The sequence below is a fragment of the Passer domesticus genome, chromosome 2 (assembly GCF_036417665.1).
Source record: "Passer domesticus isolate bPasDom1 chromosome 2, bPasDom1.hap1, whole genome shotgun sequence".
Taxonomy (NCBI): domain Eukaryota; kingdom Metazoa; phylum Chordata; class Aves; order Passeriformes; family Passeridae; genus Passer; species Passer domesticus.
In genome coordinates, this window is record NC_087475.1 from 62,688,148 (window position 1) to 62,709,001 (window position 20,854).

Here is a 20,854-nt window from a genome sequence, read left to right on the forward strand (position 1 = left end):
ACTACTCATGTTTTCAATTTAATGTTAACTACCTGACAGGATGAAGCATCTAAACATTCTTGAGTATGCATCTCACAATATGAAACATTATGTATTTTCTGCATAATTTACCACTAAAATAAATCCTATCAACTAGGTATCACTGCATATGTCAGTAGTATACCAGCACATGCTATATCATTCCTGCAGCAGAAACAATGTCGTTCTGTCCCTATTTTAAAGAGGATTTTAACAAATAGGTTAAATAGGGGATTTTACCAAACACAGATGTGTCTGGTTACACTGCTGCAGTAATTTCTTTCCTATCTAAAAGCTGCAAACAACAATTCAAAATGTCTCATTTTGAGCAATGTCAACAATTTTGAAACAATGTCAAATGCCAGCAAGAACTTTAGAAGCAGGTTTGGAGATTGACTTTGGTGGCACAGCACTCAGTTAAAATCCTGTGATTTTTACATATTTTATCCTTAATTCTTCCCTGCCCCCACCATCACTCACTTCTTACCCTCTGAATTCTGATAAATTCAGAAGGTAAGAATGCCTTGAAAGTCACACATTGTATCTTGAACAGTAATATGCAATACCAACAGAATGTGCAGTTGGTCAAATTTTAAACTCTTCAATTTAGAGATGTTGCTTGACAGGCTGCAGCATTTCAAACAGAAGTGTTTTCCACTTCTCAATGGTTTCTATTTTCTCATCACCTCACAAAGATTCGGGAAATTCAAAGAGAAAAGGTCTGCTTGTAAACCATGAAAATAATCAATTGAAAACTACATCCACATGACAATTATCTGCATAAGATGATTCACAATGCACAATTTAGAGATCTTCTCCTAAATTTATATAATCAAGGACACTGAAAGGAAGGAAAATGGAAAACATTCTTTATGAAAACTCCAGTAATTAATATGTGGTCCTCTATTCTCACTCTCTTGCAAGATGCATCTACATACTGACCTCTGCTGCTCCAAAAGTGGTGAAGAGACAGTAGATGCTTTCTTGTCTTTCTTACTAGCTGAAGATGATGATTTGGGACTGGATCTTCGTTTTGGAGATTTGCTAGACTTTCGTGGTGATGGTGATGGTGATAATTTAGATCTAACCACCTCTGGAGAAATCTTGAGGGAAAGAATACAATTAACCAGTAAGATACTGACACTCAAACATGTAAATTCAGCAAGAGAGAGAGTATGAGAACCATGTACATCTCTACTTCAACCTTATCACATTGTTTGCAAAGACCAGCATAAAAGAAGACAAGAGATAAAGCGTGGAGGAAGAGAAGGTGATGCACTCTGTAATACATTACAAAAACTGTAACTTAAGGTTTAAAATAACTATGCTCACAACTAACACACTGGTTTGTTTTAAAAAGAAAGACATCCTTAGAGGATTTTTTTTTTAGTCTTCCCCAAAATTTTAGAGTTTCTAACACCTACAGCTTTGTCTCTGTCACTCTATTCTCTTACTACAAGGCAAGCTGGAAAATGAGATTGAGAAGTGTCTTGTGTTTTCTTTTACCCATCTTCTCTGTTACAGATCTTACTAGTTTTGTATCACTAAAATGCATTAAATCCTACTCATTTAATAGCTGATTTCACAAAGGAAAAAACTTGGTTACTGTGCTGATGATTGATCAGACAGTCACATCAAGTACTCAAGTCACATATTAATTATATAGGTGCCAGTTATTTACTATCACGTAACACAATTGTGCATTTTCAGCCCAAAAACTTTAAGTCTTCTGAGAAACAATTAGAAGCCTATGAAGTGGCTGATGACTTGTCCTTTTTTATTTCACATTTACATGATACAAACCTCTTTTTTAATTACTATTTCCTCTCGTTTCTCCATGTTTTCCTGTTCCAATTTCATGAGTTCTCTCTGAATCTTTTGGCGCTTCATTTCCAAAGACAGCTCATGATCATAATCATAATTAACATCTCCATTATCAGAGTCTTTATTTGAAGAAAAAAAGTAAATAGATTAGTAGACAATTTCTTATGAAAAATACAACAATAACATTCAGCATACTAGACGCCAATTATAAATATTTCCATGACTTTTAAGCACTGCATAAATGGACCAAGGAATGAATGCCAAATTTCTTCTCCAGTTCTGTGTGCAAACCTGAAGTAATTCCAGTTAGTTCCATACAACCTGGAGTTCAACTTTTAAACTTCATTAAAAAAAACACCGTAACTTCTCTCATGGACATTCATCCAAGGCAGCAAGGCAAACAAAGTAAACCACTTTATATTTAAATAACAAAAAAAACCTGTGTGTCTTCACAAGGAGTAAAAATATGTAGAGCACTACTCAAGTGGGGAACTCACATGAAACAGATTCATATAGCAATGCACAATACTAGAGGGGTTTATTTAATAGAGTGCCTTACAAATCAATTTATATACTTAATTAATTACATGTAAACATTGATTTTAAAATAAGAGAGGAGTTATGTATTAACCCTTTCATTGGATGAACATACACTTCAAGAGTTTACATCTGGCTTTACAACATTATCACTGTTTGGTTTTCATAGTAGAAAAAAATGCTATTTCTCCCACTTTTTCATTAAGTTATGGACAGTTAATATCTTAAGCTTCCAACATGGCAACTGGAATCTTACCAAAAATTGAATTTATTCACTCTGTTTACATTTATTTTGTTTATGGCTATTTAAGTCTAATATTCGAAAAGCATTTTGGGAAAATATTTGTCAGAGAAAAGATGACTAAGATGACTCCATTAAAAAGTTGTTAGCTTTCACTCCCTTCCTACACACAGGAACTACATAAAAGGTAGTTTCTTCATTGCAAATATATTCATTATATGTGAATTCCCTCAGATGGGATCAGAATTGTCTTTTTTTTCTCAAAACATTTTAACTACTTCTGAAACACAGATGCTCAGAAAACTACAGAAACACCACAGGTCAGTAGAAGCTCCTGTAACATCACTATCAGGTCAACCTGGACTCTAACAGAAGAGAAACTTATGAGAGAAGAAAACTGCCAACAGCAACAATGCAATTTTTACTAAATACTCTAAGTCCTCCAAACCCAAAAACTCCCACCCAAAAACTCATACAGAAGTGACTACAAAGGAAATGGAAGACACTTAGCATTCTTCAAATATTTTTGGAATATAAATATTTCACCGATGTCCACCTTCAACTGTTGCTATTCTAATGGAGACCTTGTTAATGACAGTTTACACCATTACAAATTATGCAATAAAAATGGCTGACTTGTGAATTCAAAAGAGTTACACTTTCTTCTCAGACTGACAGGTTCCAAAATTACTTTAAATGCAATTTGGATTAATCTAGTGACTTTAATGTGAAAGATTCACTACGGAGTACACTATACCAAAATTCTTCATTGCCTGAGTAGTCAAGAGGGGTGAAAAAAAAAAAAGCCTGTGTTTTTAAAGCTACTTGGTTTAACCACTGTAGCAGTCCAACTCAGGAGAACTTGTTAGTTCTCCTCAAAAAAAAACCCCAACAACTACTACTGCATGAAAGTATTCTGCTTAGAAACCAAATCTTGAGGCATTCCACTTGATACACAGCCCAGAAATCTCACAGCTCTTTGAGGCATCAGGGGACTGTCACTTCAATACATACCTTCTCTATTTGTTTCCCAATCCCCATTTTCCTCTTCGCTTTCTGGTGTTCGTTCCTTTGTAATTTTGATATCCTCCTTTTCTCTATGTCTTCCTCGTGAGGACTCTTTCTATAAAGGGAAAAATGCCACATTAGAGTAAACAACTTTATTTTAAAAGAAGCCTGAAGAAGCAGGTGTATTTTACATGGTACTTTGGCTGGGGTTTTTTCATAGTACAAAAAGCATTTTTCCCTTTAGCTTGTTGAACAAATACCTTCCTAAACAAGCAGAAACTCCACAGGCTACATGTTCTAATGCAATTTCATATAATCAGAATGCAAATAGCAGATGAGGAAAAGAGAAGAAAGGATTCATAAAATAAGACGGCTTAAAGGCAGGGCAAGAGTCAAGCACATATCAGAGAATAAAGTTTAAAATAGGCACTGAAAGAAGAGATTAAGTTCTAAAGCCAGAAGTTTAATGAACATTTAAAGTGTATAATTTTAACAGCTTGAGTAAGAATTCTCAGCTGTAAATAAGAATATTTATATGCAAGGCAGATGAGCCTCAGAAGTGGAACCATTTAACTCTTCAGAGAATAAAGATTGTGGAAGGGGAGGAGATAATAAATAAACCCAGAGACCCTTGGCGGGCAGAAGGGAAAAATTCTAAAGCAACACAATCAGATCAAGTTCCATTGACAGGTTTGTGTTTGACTTTCACTGTCTCCAACAGAAGTCTGTCTAATGCAGTAGCACCCATTTCCCATGTCCTGGGAACACCCAAGAAAGCCAGAGACTACCCATACAAGAAAAAATATCATTTCAAATCATCTGATGTTGTGCTGCTCTTATGCCCCTGCTAAATTCCAATACAGAGCTACATAGTTGCACCTCTGCATCTGCTGAAGCAACATTCTCTGTGTGATGTACCTGGGCTCAAGTGGAATACAGGACAAAGTTTCTTCACTACTAGCAAAAGAAGAAAATTCAAGCTTATAAGTATCTCAGGCTAATTTCTTAAACAGGAAACCAGAACAGCAAAATCTGTCCCATAGCCCTGTTGTTCTCAGGCCACATAGTGCCCTCTTTTGTTTTTCTGGGGATTCTTTCATGCTGGTATGTGGGAGAAACACCAAGAAAAGGAGATGCCTGAGAATTTCACTAGCTAGTCCTTATTGGGACTTAGATCATGATTTAATTTAAATCCTTAACATCACCTTAGAAACACATTAAGGAAACAAAACAAAATTGCAGACAGTCACTCAAAAATGAGTAAAATGCAACTATTCCTTTTTATTCAGTAACAATGTTAAAAACATGTCTCTAATTTAATGATGTAAATCTCTAAAATTATGCAGAAGGTCATAACTTACTGAGTCATGTTGGTTGCTGACATCAACTGCAGACAAGTCTACATCCACTAAGCCACTGTCCCAACATGTACTACAGACATTCAGTCTAAGGGCCAGAATTCTACTATGCCCCAAAGCAAATTACTTTAAAAGAAAATTACTCTGATGACATCTAAAAATCTGGAAGTATAACAAGCCTTCTCTGCAACCATTCTTTTCTTTCATAAGACTGTTCTTATTTTTCTAGCCCACCCTCCATGAAGCCCACAGCTGTTCTACTGAGCTGTATACTTCTTCTATATACATCAACTAAGTCCTATAACATAAACAAAACCACAATTTCATCACTATGAATACTAGCTTCTATTAATTCAACACTACCTCTTACTAGCAAACTGAAATATGAACACTAGGACAATCTCTCTATGCCGATTTAAAAAAATCTCCCAAAGACAATTCATCAAATACCTTGTCATGAAAGAATGCGCAGCAAGTCAATGCTTCAAGTCCAATTTAATAACCCATGTTAAAAAAACTACACAACCTGTATGTATCATGCCTACCTCCTCAGACTTACAAGCCAATACAAGCAGCTTGCAAAAGCCTGTTTTTTCTCCTTTCAGTGGAAAGATTTGGTAGTGGCACAATCATATTTCTACAGAAGAACTGAGAACAAAAACAGCTATCCAACTGAAATACTGAATATAGGGAAAGCATGGTATTTTACACGGATGTTGTTTAGTTGTCAAGAAACAAGATTTTGACAACATTGCACCTTGAAAAACTAATATCAGTTTAGAAACTGAGTATATTTTTCCTGGGGCATGCTAATCAAGAATTTAATTTATGACAGTTTAGAACACATACCTAATTTTTCTTACTGAAAAATCTTCAACACATTCCTTATATTTTACTTGTTACACTCATAACACATTTGATTCTCTCATACTATGGGAATGAATTATTTCCTTCATACCCTTACAGACCTTTTTTGTCTCTCCCTTAACAAGCCAAGAATAAAGTAAATTAAGTTCCTAAAGGCCAATAGCATGACTGTCACTGGTACCTGAAGATGCTGTATATCCACTCTTGCTAACAACTTCTCTGCAGACTCTGAAGAAATGCCATTTACTAGATGAGAAGCATTACACTTACATAATATATTTATTTACTTAAAAACATTATAGCTTGTCTTAAGAGGAAATTATTTAGTAGACTTTGTCTATGCTGTTTTTAGGTATATGCTCACAGCTAAACATAGCAGGTGTTGGGTAGATGTTTACAGTTTCATGTTGATGTTTAAGAGAGATGCCACATAAGAAAGGGAAAACTCATGACATTATGGCTGACTTCTGTGAGATTTTAATTTCATTTCTATTCAAGTTGAAGTTCGATGTCCCATGTGATCAGCACTCTACAGCACAAGACTTGATGTCTACTTGAATAAATTTTCCACTACTGCCAGAAAAGCCTACCAAGCACAAAAGGACTCATCCAATCTGTAAAACATGCTTCTAGCCAAGAAGTGTTACTTTGCCAACACCGATGGAAAGAACAGAAGACTGATACAACCTACAATTCTTGCATTGCAGAAACCTCGGTTTCAACCTTATCAGGTTGCACATATACATGCAGCAACAAAACAAACTTATTCCAAAGCACAGATTCCTTAAAACCTACAGTAAACTATGCATATTACAGCTACAACTTTTTGGGCAAGCATAGTTCTACTTTGCTCTAGGTATAATATCTTTATAGTGTAAAGTACTACCACGCTACAGAAACACGTTAAGTAAATGAATCTGAAGTTCCCCTGACATTAAGAGGTATTTGTTCCCATTTCAGAGATGGATGACAACACTGAGTCCTATTTCCAGTGGAAATAAAAGCTACAGTGACAAAATCCACAGATATGAAACAAGTGATACACATTCCTTACAAAAACCTTCCTAAATGTATGTTAAGCTCCTCCCACTGTTTCTCCCAAATCACACACACCTTCCACGTTAACACCTTAGGTAAGACTTCATACACACCCATGTAACTGTCTTATAATACGGTGAAAAATTTAAAATAAAGTCTTCCAACTGAATACAGTAACAGCAGGAACCTCATCTAGTTATTTGTATAATGATTCATACATTAACATACAGTGCTGAAGTAACTCCAAACACAAATCCAAGAAACACAAAAACAACTAAGTTTAATGTAGGTGTCCACATAACACAGCATAGTGTCACTGCAAATAACAGTACAAAGCATGAAGAAATAAAAAGGGAGAGTCTATAAACTGCCAATATAGGAAGTTTCTTCCTGAATACATACAGATTGTACTAGTTATGTCTCCAAAGAATAAAAATCTCTTCTGAAAAGATTTTATACTAGTTATACTCTCTTAGCTTCTTGTGGAACCTATTCAGCTTTGTGTGTCTATCTTCTGGCAACCAGGCAGAATTGTTATATATAACATAAATAGCATTTCAACCCTTGTTATTTTCAAATTTACCACTCTTTCTACTGGGATAAAGTATGAATATGACGCATCTAACTCACATTCTCTCAAACATACATTATATGCATTCGTCCCATGTCCTCTCTTCTCTCCAGTTTATTTCTCACCTCTTTGCCCACTTCAAGAAGACCTTTGACTGTATTTTCTTGCATACAGGTGATGACAACCAAAGAGCATTTCAAATAAAACTGGACCATGAATTTCTACAGCATATTATCAATCATTTTCTATTCCATTTTTATATACCTGAATGTTTGCTTCTACAACTGTGACTTCACTTGGAACACATGGTTTCATTGAGCTGTCCACAATAACTTATTTTTCTACTGTGTGGTTTCAGTTGCTTTTCAATAACTCATTCATTTTTTTTAAATACTTTCTTCATTGTGCATTACCTTGCACTTGCCAACACCGAGTTTCATCTGCCATTGTACTACCGAAAACTATCTTTCCCAACCCACACAGCATTCCTCAGACTTCAGTAATCCCAAGTACTCTTTTCAAATTTTCTGCAAAGTTTGACATTTGGGATGTCCAACTTTTTTCTACATTCTTTATAGTTCTTTAAATGAATTACAATAGCATTCTGTGTAATTCAATTTCAAATTAATCTAAAATTTTCCCCTTAGTTGGCTTCTAAATCTAAAATACTATACCTTCTATTTTTTTACTATCTATACATATGCCTCAGAAGTCTTGTTTCAAAACAGGTTGACCTATGTCAGGCAGTTCTCTCTTAACCACTACTCTCCATCGAAGTTTCAGTCTAGTAGTCTGGTGAAGCACAGATTTTGTCTGCCGCAATGTTTTGGATTGGTCTCTTTTTTTTATTTTTAACCAAAATTATGAAACTTCTTATGGAACAAGCTACCTTTCATTACTTCAAAGTTTTCTTATCAAGCTCTGTTGATAACCCAAAAGCTTTCATAAAATATGGAAACACAACATATTAGATCTCCACCATAACAGCAGCTCTACCGATGGAGCAATATTTTCCTTAGCAGTTCAGTCACTTGAGTCTTCTGTCCTTTTAGATATCCTGGTTCTTTGCAAAGCAACTCTTGACGACTGTCCCTCTTCATCTATTTGTTCCAGAATATTTTCTTTGTTATCCTGTATTTTGAGAGTTGCCTCCATGGAACTAAAACAAAAGTTCAGCTGTTTCCTCAATCTTCCATTTTGAGATTGAAGCAGAGCATTTTTCACTCTGCTGTGTGCTTAATCTATAAATAATTCTTTGATATGTTAACACTAATTCTCCAATTCCTTTAGATTCTTGCTTCGAGTTCACTTTCACTTGGGTTTTAGTTGTTTAAGAGTATTTTATTATTACATTAAGAGAACACTATAAAAAGCAAGGTTAACTAATCAAAAGTAAGAATTACATCAAAATTAGAGTTGCACCAGGACAGAAGTTACAGCAAATTTTTAATGACGGTTGGAAAAAAAAATTTTCCCACCAACCATGTACTCAATAACTGAACAGTTTATTCAAACTATTAGAAAATAAAAGAAACACATTTCAGTAAAAAGATTGAGAGTTTACAAAAATTAACAGCAACTGAAAACATGATTGGAAGGTAAGCCATTCTGTTCAATTTAATGATAGCAGCTGCTGCTGATTTATTTACAGCTGACATAAAAGATTTATTTTACACAACAAGTAGGAACAGACCAAGAGGAAATGATAGAACATTGTCAATACCTGCAGAAGCAAAACTGATTTTTTACAAATAAAACCTTTTAAAAATATTCATATGAAGATGGTCTTAAACACGGTGCAGGAACACAGTGGTCCTACTGCTACATAGGTACAGGGTCACACTACGAACTCTATCCCTATTTGTTTGTAACATCAGAAACAGATAACACAATTTAAAAATAATTAAATTTTGATATTTGAGGGTCACAGGGTTGCAGAAAGATGTTTACAAAATAAGAACAATAATGAATTTTTTGCAAAATCCATTAGTTAAGCAGTTGGGGTGCCTGATGAGTATGTGAGGAGGAAGGCAAAATGAACCAGCACAATCGTAACTGCATGGTTTCATATAAAGCAAATTTGGAGTGAACAACTTAAGTCGGGATGCATGAATAAGTGTTGGGGGGAAAATAGTGGACGACTGAAACAATGGTTAGTACACTTTCTTGGTAATAATTGAAGAGTCTGCACTGTTATTAAATACCTGTTTATCAGTATTTATAACACATTTTAAGTCTGTGGGGTTTATAAAATCTTTGGGAACCAAGAGACCAGAAAGCACTACAAAATTGCAAAACAGTACAATTGTTAAGACACTTCATAACAAAAAATGTGATATGCTATGTACAAAATGATCAGTTCCTTAAAACATTTTCAATATTACAAGTCACAACGATAACATTTCTAGGACATACTGCCCAATTGTTACTGAGGGATTCTGGAGTTCTGCAAACTCCACTCTTACCCTAACAGGAGAGGATGATTCCTCTGTACTTCGTTTCTGTGGCTCTGCCTCAACATCTTGACGTTTGTTCTTCATTCTTTCCCGAAGATCTCCAGTGGGTCTTTCTGGTGACCTGTATAATACAGAAACATAATATAACCAGTTCTATGGGACTATTTTAAATGGAATATTATCTGTCTTTTAATTATTATTTTATTAGTACATCCAGAAAAACCTAAACCTCCCACCCAGAAGCAAGGTGGATGAGTAAGAAAATATTCCATTCTAAAGGGCTTAAGCATTATAAAAACCCCAACCCTTTCAGAAAGTCAAGAAAGACTTGACTCTAAGAAGAAAAATTATTTGTATGTGTATGTGGCATTACTCACTTACTACTCTAGATCAGCTTCCCATCCAGAATAAATAACCTTTTTCTGATCATCATGCAGATGTTTCACAATCACTCCTACCAAATATTTGAAGATTTAGCCTTTTCCTTTATCTAAGCCGCCACAACTTTTATATATATTACATAAATATAAGTGTCTCTCTATATATATTACATATATATATGTAAAATTAATGCAGAATCAAACTACTATAGACTAGCAATGACAGTCACAAAGAAGCACAACTCTGAATGTGGATGAAGTCTGCAAACAGAGACAACCTAAGCACCATCCTCCCATGGTCTAGGAGAGGCTGCTGCACAGGAAAACACTGCTGCAAGACCATGAACCAGAAATTAACTCTTGGAGGCCTCTTCCGTTTTCCATCTTGCACTAATAACTATTTTATTATTTAATTACAAAATACTGGATGAACTCTGCTAGTCATGCACCTTTACGATATAGTTTCTGTAAAAGATATTACTGTGATGTGGGAGGAGGAACATCCTACACTACTACAATTCTGTCACCTCTGAGTGTGGATTCATGAGTTCATTGACCCCTTACGTGTTACAAGAGAACAACCACTGCATTGGTGAGGCACTGGCACAGGTTGCCCAGAAAAGTTGTGGATGCCCCATCTCTGGCAGTGTTCCACATGTTCTCTGGCAGTGGATGGGGCTCTGAACAACCTGGTGGAGTGGAAGGTGTCCCTGCCCATGGTGGGGGGGTTGGAACCAGATGATCTTTAAGGTCCCTTCCAACCCAAACCATTCTGTGATTCTATGATTCAAACAAATTCCCAAGCTAAGGGAATGTAGCAACTGTTGCAGATGACTTTTCAGTTGAAGAAAACAAATTTTCTCTTCATATACATTTGTCTTGATACTGAGCTTAGTACTTCTGTGATGGCTGTTAGCTGTAATTATAATAGAGTCTCTGTGAAATGGTTGTATACAAGTACTACATCTGTGCCTATCAGTTCATACTAAAGAATCACAAAAAGACACTAATGCTGTCTTTTCATTAGAAAACTTATACCTAATATATGAATAATGAAATTTGAGTTTCTTTTTTTTTCAGACTGAATAAGTTTCCATTGAGAAAACTACTTCTCCCACTCTTCCTGTCACATTATACATAAAGGGTAAGCTTTCACTGTCAATGCATACAAAAATGTAATTTAATACCATTTCATTTTCAATCTGCACATATTTGAAAAAGTAATTTTTTTCCATGTCCTCCTCTGCACTTTAATTCTTTAAACTGCATCACAGGGTTAAATGTATGAGGACCTACAGAGACAAAGATCAGTGACTGCTCTCATTTTTTAATGCATTTAATTCTCCATGAAATTGTAAGTACAGGTCAATCTAGATCAGAAGAAATGTACAGAAGAGTAAAGCTCTACTTTTTTCATCACCAAGGATCAAATAATAGCCAGCATACAAATATAAATAAATTATCTTCTTTGCATGCGTGACTATATGATCTTTAAAGTGTCTGGATTTAGTAAAGGTTATGATTCAAGGTATTTTCCCCTCCCTCCATATTAAAAAAGTAATTCTTTGCATTACTAACACTCTCTGAAGCATTCCAACCATCAACTATCTCGACAAATAAAATGTCTTTGAGCATTGACGTACAATTCAACACTAGGTATAATATATTATTAAAAATATGAATTTTAATAATATTTAAGCAACAAATACAAAGGTTTTGGGTTAGTGAAACTGAAAATTAAGCTAAAAGGCAGAAAGATAATAATGTATTTGTAATATTGTTCCCTGAGACTAATACCTTCAGGAAAAAAATCTCATTAGCTGAAGGAGAAAGCAAGAGAACATGCACTGAGTGCAGCTCATGTACCTCACAGAGTGACATCTGACATTCCAATTTTTTTTTTTTTTAAGCTAGAGGCTGGAGTAAAAAACAAAGCATCCAAACCATTTTACCCTCAATAAATTTTTTGTTCCCTCCCAACCTGAAAAAATGTATTGTGCTAAAGCATTATTCAAATCTACTTAAATATTATAAAAACTATGAAGAAACCCACAGAAATTTAAAAGGTACACATTCAGTGCTCGGGTTTGCTGGACAATTTTTTGTTTGGTTTTGCTATCACTGAGTCAGCTTTTTTCAGCTTTAGGAGAGCACCAAAGCAAAGTCATGGTAATCACCCTATCTCTCCTCCCCCAAAGACATCATAACCCTCCAGAAACTCTAATAAAATAAGACTGACAATTACTCAAATTATAAGAAATAATTATTCAGGAAGTTATGACTGTTTTCAGATGCTTTGGCTGAATGTGCAGAAAACCAAGCTGTTCTACTAGCTTATTTTTCTTTTATGTGTACCATAGCTTCATTTCTAGATAACTTTTCCCCAGCCCACTCCAAAAGAGATCTTCGGTTATTCCAGGTCATGCTCACTATTGAACTTCAACAGATCATGACAAATTACCTCTGCAGCTTCAGATGATGTGGCTAGACTGCAAGTGCCAGAACCTTTTACACAAAAGCATTATGCAATTTCTTTTTAGTATTTTGTACTGGGGCCATCTTTTTAATAAAGCCTAAAATGAAGAATTTCCTCATTTCAAATTCTAAGGCAGTTAAATTATTTTAAACAGCATTATTTCCTGCAACAGCACAGTTCTCCATGTTCAACAGCATTTAGGAAATGCACATTCATAACAGTGACTTCATTTGCTCCTGTACTTCTTACAGTGTCAGGAACAACTATCCAGCAACAGGCACACCTTGCAACACACCTGCCTGAGGATATCTCTGTGTGCCTGTGTGAAAGCACACGTGTGCATAGAGGCAGATGACCAATATTTGTGTATTACACACACATTATAACTGCTCAAGAAACACTGCCCTGTTTTCATCTCCCATATTTGAAACTTTCAAAATCCATACATTCTTTCCTAGTATGACCATTGGCCTGGTTTGGTTTTTAAGTGCAATGTGATCATCCCAAATAAACAGGATCAGTCAGACTAAGAAAAGGGCCCAGCAATGGCATAGATCCTGACAATTACATGAAGGAGCCTGCCAGGAAGCTGCCAAACAACTAACCAACAATCTACAAGTGCAGAAAGAGCAAAACTACTCATGGAATAGCATATTTACACATAGCTCTTAAGTTACCTTCTCCTTAATTCTGATATTGGGAAGATTGGCAAGTCTCATACTGAATTCTCAATACTATCATCAGTTAAGCTTCATATAAAAACACGTTAGGTTTTATTTTTATAGCAAGATTAAAATTTGTGCTGTGAGAGGCAGCATTAGTGCCATTCTAGAAATGGAACAATCTTTATCCTACTTCAGAATCAACTTTTCCTACCGTCTGCTGATGTTTTGAAATATAGGAGGTATTAACAACCATTAACAACAGGACTGACTGCAGGCAGGTATGGAACTTGAGGCAGAAGGTATGAAGACAAAGGCAGCAAGACATGCTTTGTCCTACCCAACTCCTTGCAAAGCAGATGAGACTTCCCTGGCAGGCGTGACTGAACACATGCAGACACGCTGCCATTTTGCTATCCCAGACACTTGAACAAGAATATTGCTTTAACTGAACTGATGCAGAAACAGCATTAGTTTGGCTTGCCTGAAGCCAATAAAATCACATTTGAAATGCCTGGGTAACATTTGTGAAAATCTCTCTAATGTTAAATGGCATGAAAATGCCACCATTTTATTATGTATACATTATGTACCACCTTTTCCTATGCCTGGCCAAGAGCTATTAGCAGAAAATTTTGAAGACAGGTAGAGCTCTTTCATTTGTCTGTTTTGGGGACTGTGTGGGGGTGGTGGGCTTCCTCCCCCTTTTTACTTTTAAGAATGCCTTTATTAAATGCTGAATGTGCCAAGCAAATAAGCAGGAAGGCTTGTCCTTTGACTTTTCATATAGTCCTAGTAAAAAAGTTAGCAATAAGAAGAAGGAAATCAACATTTTTCTTAAATGTCAGTGGTGACAGTGAAGCAGAAACACAGCTTTAATCATTAAAATAAATGTCACTTTTCTTCAAATGACCAAGCAGAACTACATATTGAGTGTTCCAAATACTAAGAGCAAGGAGAAAGTGACATTTTAACTGTTTTAAAATTTAATATCTCCCAGTAAATCATTCTATTCATTTAGAACATTCAGCACAGAACAGAATAAAATTTTTAACAAACCAAAAGCAACATTAAACTCAGTATTATGTATTTGTATCCCAGCTGCTATGGCCTCAGAAGCAATAGATCAAACAAGCAAAGTCAAGATCATCCTAAGAGCAAGCCATATGAATAGGAAAAAGAACCAAACACAGAACCTTAACCTCATGCCAACCTTCCTTTTGTTGTTTTACTCTTGGATGCTTCAGTGTGCCCATCCACAATCTATAAGTAATACTGGCATTATGAAGGACAGCTGTTTGTAAATTGAGAAGCCTTCATAGAAAGAGATACTATGCTAAAACCATAACATCTTTCTGTCATTTATAGAAAGAACACTACATGCTTACTGCCATACTTGGTTTCAGTTAAGTTAGATGTTATGCCACACAAGCGACAGTTGGAAAAAAAAATTAAATTTTAGAAACATACAAAGAGACACACAATAAAAAATATTCTCTTTTGAAAAATCAGGTAACTTTTGTGATCTCTCCCTACAATACAAGACATTTTTCAATATCTGATAGATAAAGCCACAAAGGCATGTTTTGAAGAAAAGTGTTTTCTTGCAACATAAGAGAAACAATGGACATTCATCACGCAACATAGCAAAGGCAGAAGGGCTGTGAGTGTGAGCAATGCTGTAATTGCAAAACAGCATTTTAGTACAGGACAGAAAAGTATACCAGAAAGCTGCAGTGACACTATGCCAAAACAAAATGTACTAAGGTACTTGAACTTCCCATTTCAAGTAATATATAGTTAATCTGCATCCAATCAACTATTCATTTTTTAAAGCTGTATACACACAAAAATCCTGCACATTGCCAAAGTAATTGTTTTAAGCAGCTTCATAAGGCAATTGGTTATTGATATAACACACAATTAAGCACACCACAGCATCTGACTTAAAAAAAAAAACCAACAAAACAAAAGACAGAGTTGCAAAAGCTATTTTCCTACAGCATGTGAAGAATTCAAAGTGAGTTCTTGATTTACCTTCTATAACTGCTGCTATAGCCTTTACCTCGTGGTGAAGGGCCATGTACGAATCTACATGTGTTCCCATAGAGGCAGTTGCCAGTCTTCAGCCAGTTACGGCACTGTGTCTAAGAGACAGACATTACTGGGTGAATTTCACACTCCTTTCTGGAAATACCATTGGTGTGAGTGTGGCAGAACAAACAAATGACTCCACATTAAGTCCCATTTATCTGTAATTTCTGTCCACCAGTAATATAATTGATTTAAAAAAAATAATCAACAAAGAGCATCAGGTCTGGCAGAGAAAAATTTAGGTTGGTGGAAATATTAATATGCACACTACTACTGCTCCATCCAGAAGCTGGCACAACACACGGCATTTGAAAATTCTAGCATTAGCATGTTGAACACCCATAGGTTAAAGGAGTTCTTTTCACCTTTACTTAACCTCAGTAACATCTGAGCATTTGGTGCTTGTGAGCTACTCTTTTCCCACCGTATAAATCCTGGAAAAGAAGATGCTGGGGTGGGGAGGAAAACAAGAACACTTTTACAACTCACCTCTGCAGTACTTCCAGTGCTGGGTCCAAGCCTTTCAAACACACTGGGTCTTCGGGATGTGCTATCGGATATGGTCTTGGTATTTTCCACTGTGACCTTCCTTCTAATTTTTGACATTTTGTACTACTTCAACCAAAAAAAAAAGCAAAACTGTAAAATCCTTCAGTTTGGGGCTATTGACACTGAACTCACATGAATAAAATAGTATGAAATACGTTGCAAGAATTGCTGCAGAGGTGATGAAGAAAGAAAAAGAAGTGAGTGAAATGTATCTAATAACACGGAATGCTTCTGACTTGAACTAGTCAGCTGAACACCAGAAATGATAATTTTTCATTTCATTTCATGACCTGCTTTGGATTCTTCAGCTTCCCCTTGGGAAAGATCATATGACATGTTATTCATTTAGGCAGCAAACACCACACAGGACAGATGCTTTCTTTCATTGTGTTTTTTTGGTGCATGAGCTCAAGTGACTCAACGTGAATAGAACCTTTAATGTTATTTCACCAACCTCTCAGAAACCAGTTTCAACCACTATAAACACCTCCCAGGTGTGAAACAAATTTAAAAAAAAAAAATGAGAGCTTTATATTTTTCCCCCTTTTTGTGTATGACAACCTACTGAAAGCCATCTTGCTATCATCCACAGCCTGTGTTTATCAGTCTGATTTCTACAACTACTTGGAATTACACGAGTTTAGGAAAAAAAAAACACAACTCGATGATGATGCACTTCTTAATCTGCTCAAAAAGTAGCTCCTTCTCATTAAGAAAAACAGATTTTAAAGGAAATACAGCATAACTTTGATAAACAAGAAGTCACCACTTATCTTACCTGAGAAAGGAAAAAAGACCCAAACCATATTTAAGGAAAAAAAAAAAGGAACATCTATTTTTAGCACTACAGACAGATTGTACAAAAAGGGCAAAATGGACCTCAAAAAGTAATCTCCATTCTTTACATTCTACTTGATGAAAAGAAAAATAAAATCAATTTGGGAACATCTGCCAGGTGCTCAGCAATTTATATACAGCTCAAAACCACACCTCTTTGTTGTACTGCAATGTACCATCACCCTCATTAATCAGCAGATCATGATTAGCCAAACACTAATCTCCTACCCTTCTGCTCCTAAGCACAGCACGCGTCACCACATTTAGAACACACACACACACACTTAAACTATCTCATACACAAACAGGTTACAAATGACAAAGTTCATCCATAAAGCCAGAATAATACACATTTAAACTAGCTTCCACCAGTGAGGTGGAATACACATTTAATACACATTTAAACTAGCTTCCACCAGTGAGGTGGAATACACATTTAATACACATTTAATACAATTTAATACACATTTTCCCCATCTGATCAGCAATATGTTCCCATGGTATCCATATGGTAAGGTTACATTTCAGAGAAACAAAATATCATCATGTAAAAACGTAGACACTTCATTATCTGAACCCTACAGTTATTTCCATGACAAGATTTCCCTAGGAGTCTGACACCTGTGCATTTTCTACAAACAAAATGCTGTGTTGAAGCTCTTGTGAAGCACTTGAGTGCTTTTATAAACAGAAGAAAGAAAGTTTACACTGTGTATTTGAGATTTCTCAGTAGACTCTGCTCTGCTGACTCCTACTCCAAGCCTCTGATTATCTGAAGAATTTTATCTCATAAAAGGTTCAGATAATCAAGACATTAACCAAGATGTTCAGGGAGGGTAGAAGTTAACCATACGGTGTATACCAAACATTAAAAACAATGGTTAACATCAATTAGTGGAAGCAGACAGTCAAACATTAGAATTTCCAGTAGTATGAAATTATTTGGGTTAGTAAGAACTGTGGAGAACAGATACTTCCAGAAAGATCTAACTGAATTAGAGAATTGAGTAATACAACAGCAGATGAAATGCAAATAAATATAATGCAATGCACACAAGGAGAAATGATTTTGTCTAAATATTTGATGAGACCAAATTAGTCCAGTCTTCTGAGAAAAATAATTAGGAGTCATTGTGGACAGCTCAATGTGCAGCAATAGTTAAAAAGTCTGACAGGATAAACCATTAAAGTTAGAAAGCAAAACAATACCACATCTCACCTAGCTGAGCACCCTTCCATTTCAGGATTCTCACAGAATTTCAGAAAAAAGCTACTAAATTTCTACAGTTTCACACAGTCACATTCTTTCAATAGAAGATATAAAAATCAACTGACACATGCAAAAGCATTTTTAATAAGACAATCATATAACAAATGCCTAATTTGGATTAAATATTTACAGTTAAAAGAGCCATATCTGAAACAAAAGGAGTTAGATAAATGACACTGGCAATGGCATAGGGAGAGGATTCAACACATGAAGACAGATGAGTCTAATGCACAAATACACACTGACATTGTAGCAGCATACAGAAAAATCACATTCATTTTGCCTCAATTCCAATGTACTTTTATTTTCAAAGAAACAGAGGCAAAACTTTAATTTTAAATGTTGATTTTTACCCAGCATTCAGTACCTTTTTGGAATTAACTTGTATAGGAAGTTATGATGATGACTAGCTTAAAAGGATAGTTACAAACATGGAGAGGATGAAGAGGCAACATCATCCCAACTGAACAGATAATGTAATTCCAACTGCCTTTTTTCCCTGTATTTTTGCAGACAGAAATTAAGAAGAATACCATTCAACCTGAAATCTTCTAAGGTTTGTAAAACCCCCTATTTAAAAAAACCAAAACAACTTAAAATGAGAAACAAAAACCTGTGCTATTTCAGGCAACAATCTGTCAATTCCAGCCTCATAGTCTGGCCCACATCTAGCAGTTTGCAATTAACAACAGACCCTTTATTAACAGAAGAGATATTTCAGAGAGATTGCTCTGAAGAAACGAACCCAGCATGCTGTGAGTGCACAGCACATTACTTTCTGTACGCACATATTATCACATGAGGGCCTCGCTCATGTAACAAGAACTGCAATTCCACTGCCTAGTGAATACAGATGTTATCAAAGGCTGCAGGATTAGAGTCCAGACACAGGATCCTGAGGGAAACTGAGGAATTTCTCTCTGTCAAACAACGCATTTCAGAGACTGTGTTTGTAAATGCAGTCAGCCCCATTTTCATTCTTTGAGGACCAAGTGAGTTGGAAAAATAAAGAGACTATTAAAGCAGTATTGAAAAACTCAGATGGATAATGACAGGTTTTTTTGTTTCTGAGAAGGATCCTTGCTCATAAACAAGTATTGTAAGGGGAAAAAATTACATGTTTAATTTCCAAATTTCTCAGACTGCACATTAATGGGCAACTAAAAACAATTTAAATGTAACATCCCAAAAAGATTCCTCTTCTGAAGCATTTTCACCTTCTGCTGTTTCACCACTGATGATCACAGCCCTGCTATCAATCCCACGCTGATGGCCAGTGCAGTGACTGTCCATCAGATGCCTGTGCCTCTGAGCTACCATCTCCTTATCAAACACTAAAGTGGGATTAGACAGCTGTGAGTACCAGTGTGGACTGAGCCCTAAGCACTCTCAACATTTCAAGTAATTACTAACAGGATTAAAACAAATATTAAAAAATTTCTACGCAGAATATGATGCACTTCTCTATTTCAGGTACATGACATTGCACTGCTGACTTTACTAAGGGGCACTGAACTTTCTGCTACTTCTGAAACAGAATGAAGTTTCGGAAACTAAGCCAAGTTAACTTTATCTTCCTAAAATACATTCTATACCTAAAATTTTAACTGTAAGTTATCACTTTTCCATGCATAAATAAGATCCATGACAACCTTTAAAATAAATTAGGAATACCATAACACTAGGATAACTCATTCAGGGGTGCACCTATGTTACTCTTCAAAGGAAGTAACTTTCCCAGGGCGAGAGACAATCTGTTAATGACATTAATTACACTAGCATTTGAAGGAGAACATATTACAGTGTTATTTACATGAATCATCTAAAATGTGACAGACTTGAGAGAAGTGAGTGCACCTATTGAGCACTGACCAATGAACTGAAATCCATGAGGCATGATATGATTGACAGCATTCACTGAAATCCTGGGGGGTTTTTTACCAATATTCTCACATTTTGGCGTCAAGCATGCTTAACATTTTTCTTCAAAATCAGTGTGATACTACATAAGTCATAATCAAGAAATATCTGAAATGCCTGGTTTTCTGTTAGAAAAACCTAATTCAGCCACCTGAAAAAATGAATCCTGAAGGATTCTACTGGAAAACTTAAAACTGAGATGTAACGGAACAAAATCAAAGTTCAAAACCAAGAAAACATTTAGGGAGATAAAAAAAATCTCTTTAGGAAGTCCAAGACATCACTCATAAGCATGTCAATAATGTCTGCGCATGCACACCACACCACACACAAGCTACACACAACAACACTTCAGAAAATCCTACCTGTGAAGAGATAAATAATATGCCATTTCAAATAACAAGCGAAATTACTTCAAAGTCCTACAGATGTTCAGATACAAACTCATTATTAGCACTCCTTGATAAACTAAATATGTGTTGAAAACTGAGTAACAGCTTTGAGAATGGTTCCCTGCACTTTTTTAAATTAAGAGCTTTTACCTGAAAATATTTCGGGTCCTATTACAACGTTAACATTTCCATGTCACATCGCTAATAAAATAGCAATATTTGAAGAAGCTCCATGGGTTTACTACCTAAAAATATTACTAAAAATGGTAAAATGCATTCATAAGGAACTCTCCAAAAGAGCAGTCAAATACTCACAGAGAAGCCCATTTGACACAAAACTAGAAATTAATCCAAAT

General features: G+C 35.6%; 1 protein-coding gene across 3 annotated transcripts in view; it reads right to left on the reverse strand.

Moving 5' to 3' along the window:
• ZC3H13 (zinc finger CCCH-type containing 13) overlaps positions 1 to 20,854 on the reverse strand; it is a 44,511-nt gene that overhangs the window by 22,374 nt on the left and 1,283 nt on the right. For 2 of the 3 annotated variants that reach the window (XM_064408749.1, XM_064408747.1), the window contains exons 2-7: positions 16,020 to 16,145; positions 15,474 to 15,583; positions 9,928 to 10,039; positions 3,635 to 3,743; positions 1,822 to 1,961; positions 961 to 1,121 (exon numbers count right to left, since the gene is read on the reverse strand). In XM_064408749.1, the coding sequence (XP_064264819.1) occupies positions 961 to 1,121; positions 1,822 to 1,961; positions 3,635 to 3,743; positions 9,928 to 10,039; positions 15,474 to 15,583; positions 16,020 to 16,136 (749 nt within the window). In that variant the 5' untranslated portion in view covers positions 16,137 to 16,145. The remainder of the gene's footprint in view (positions 1 to 960; positions 1,122 to 1,821; positions 1,962 to 3,634; positions 3,744 to 9,927; positions 10,040 to 15,473; positions 15,584 to 16,019; positions 16,146 to 20,854) is intronic. The other variant, XM_064408748.1, reaches the window with a different exon arrangement.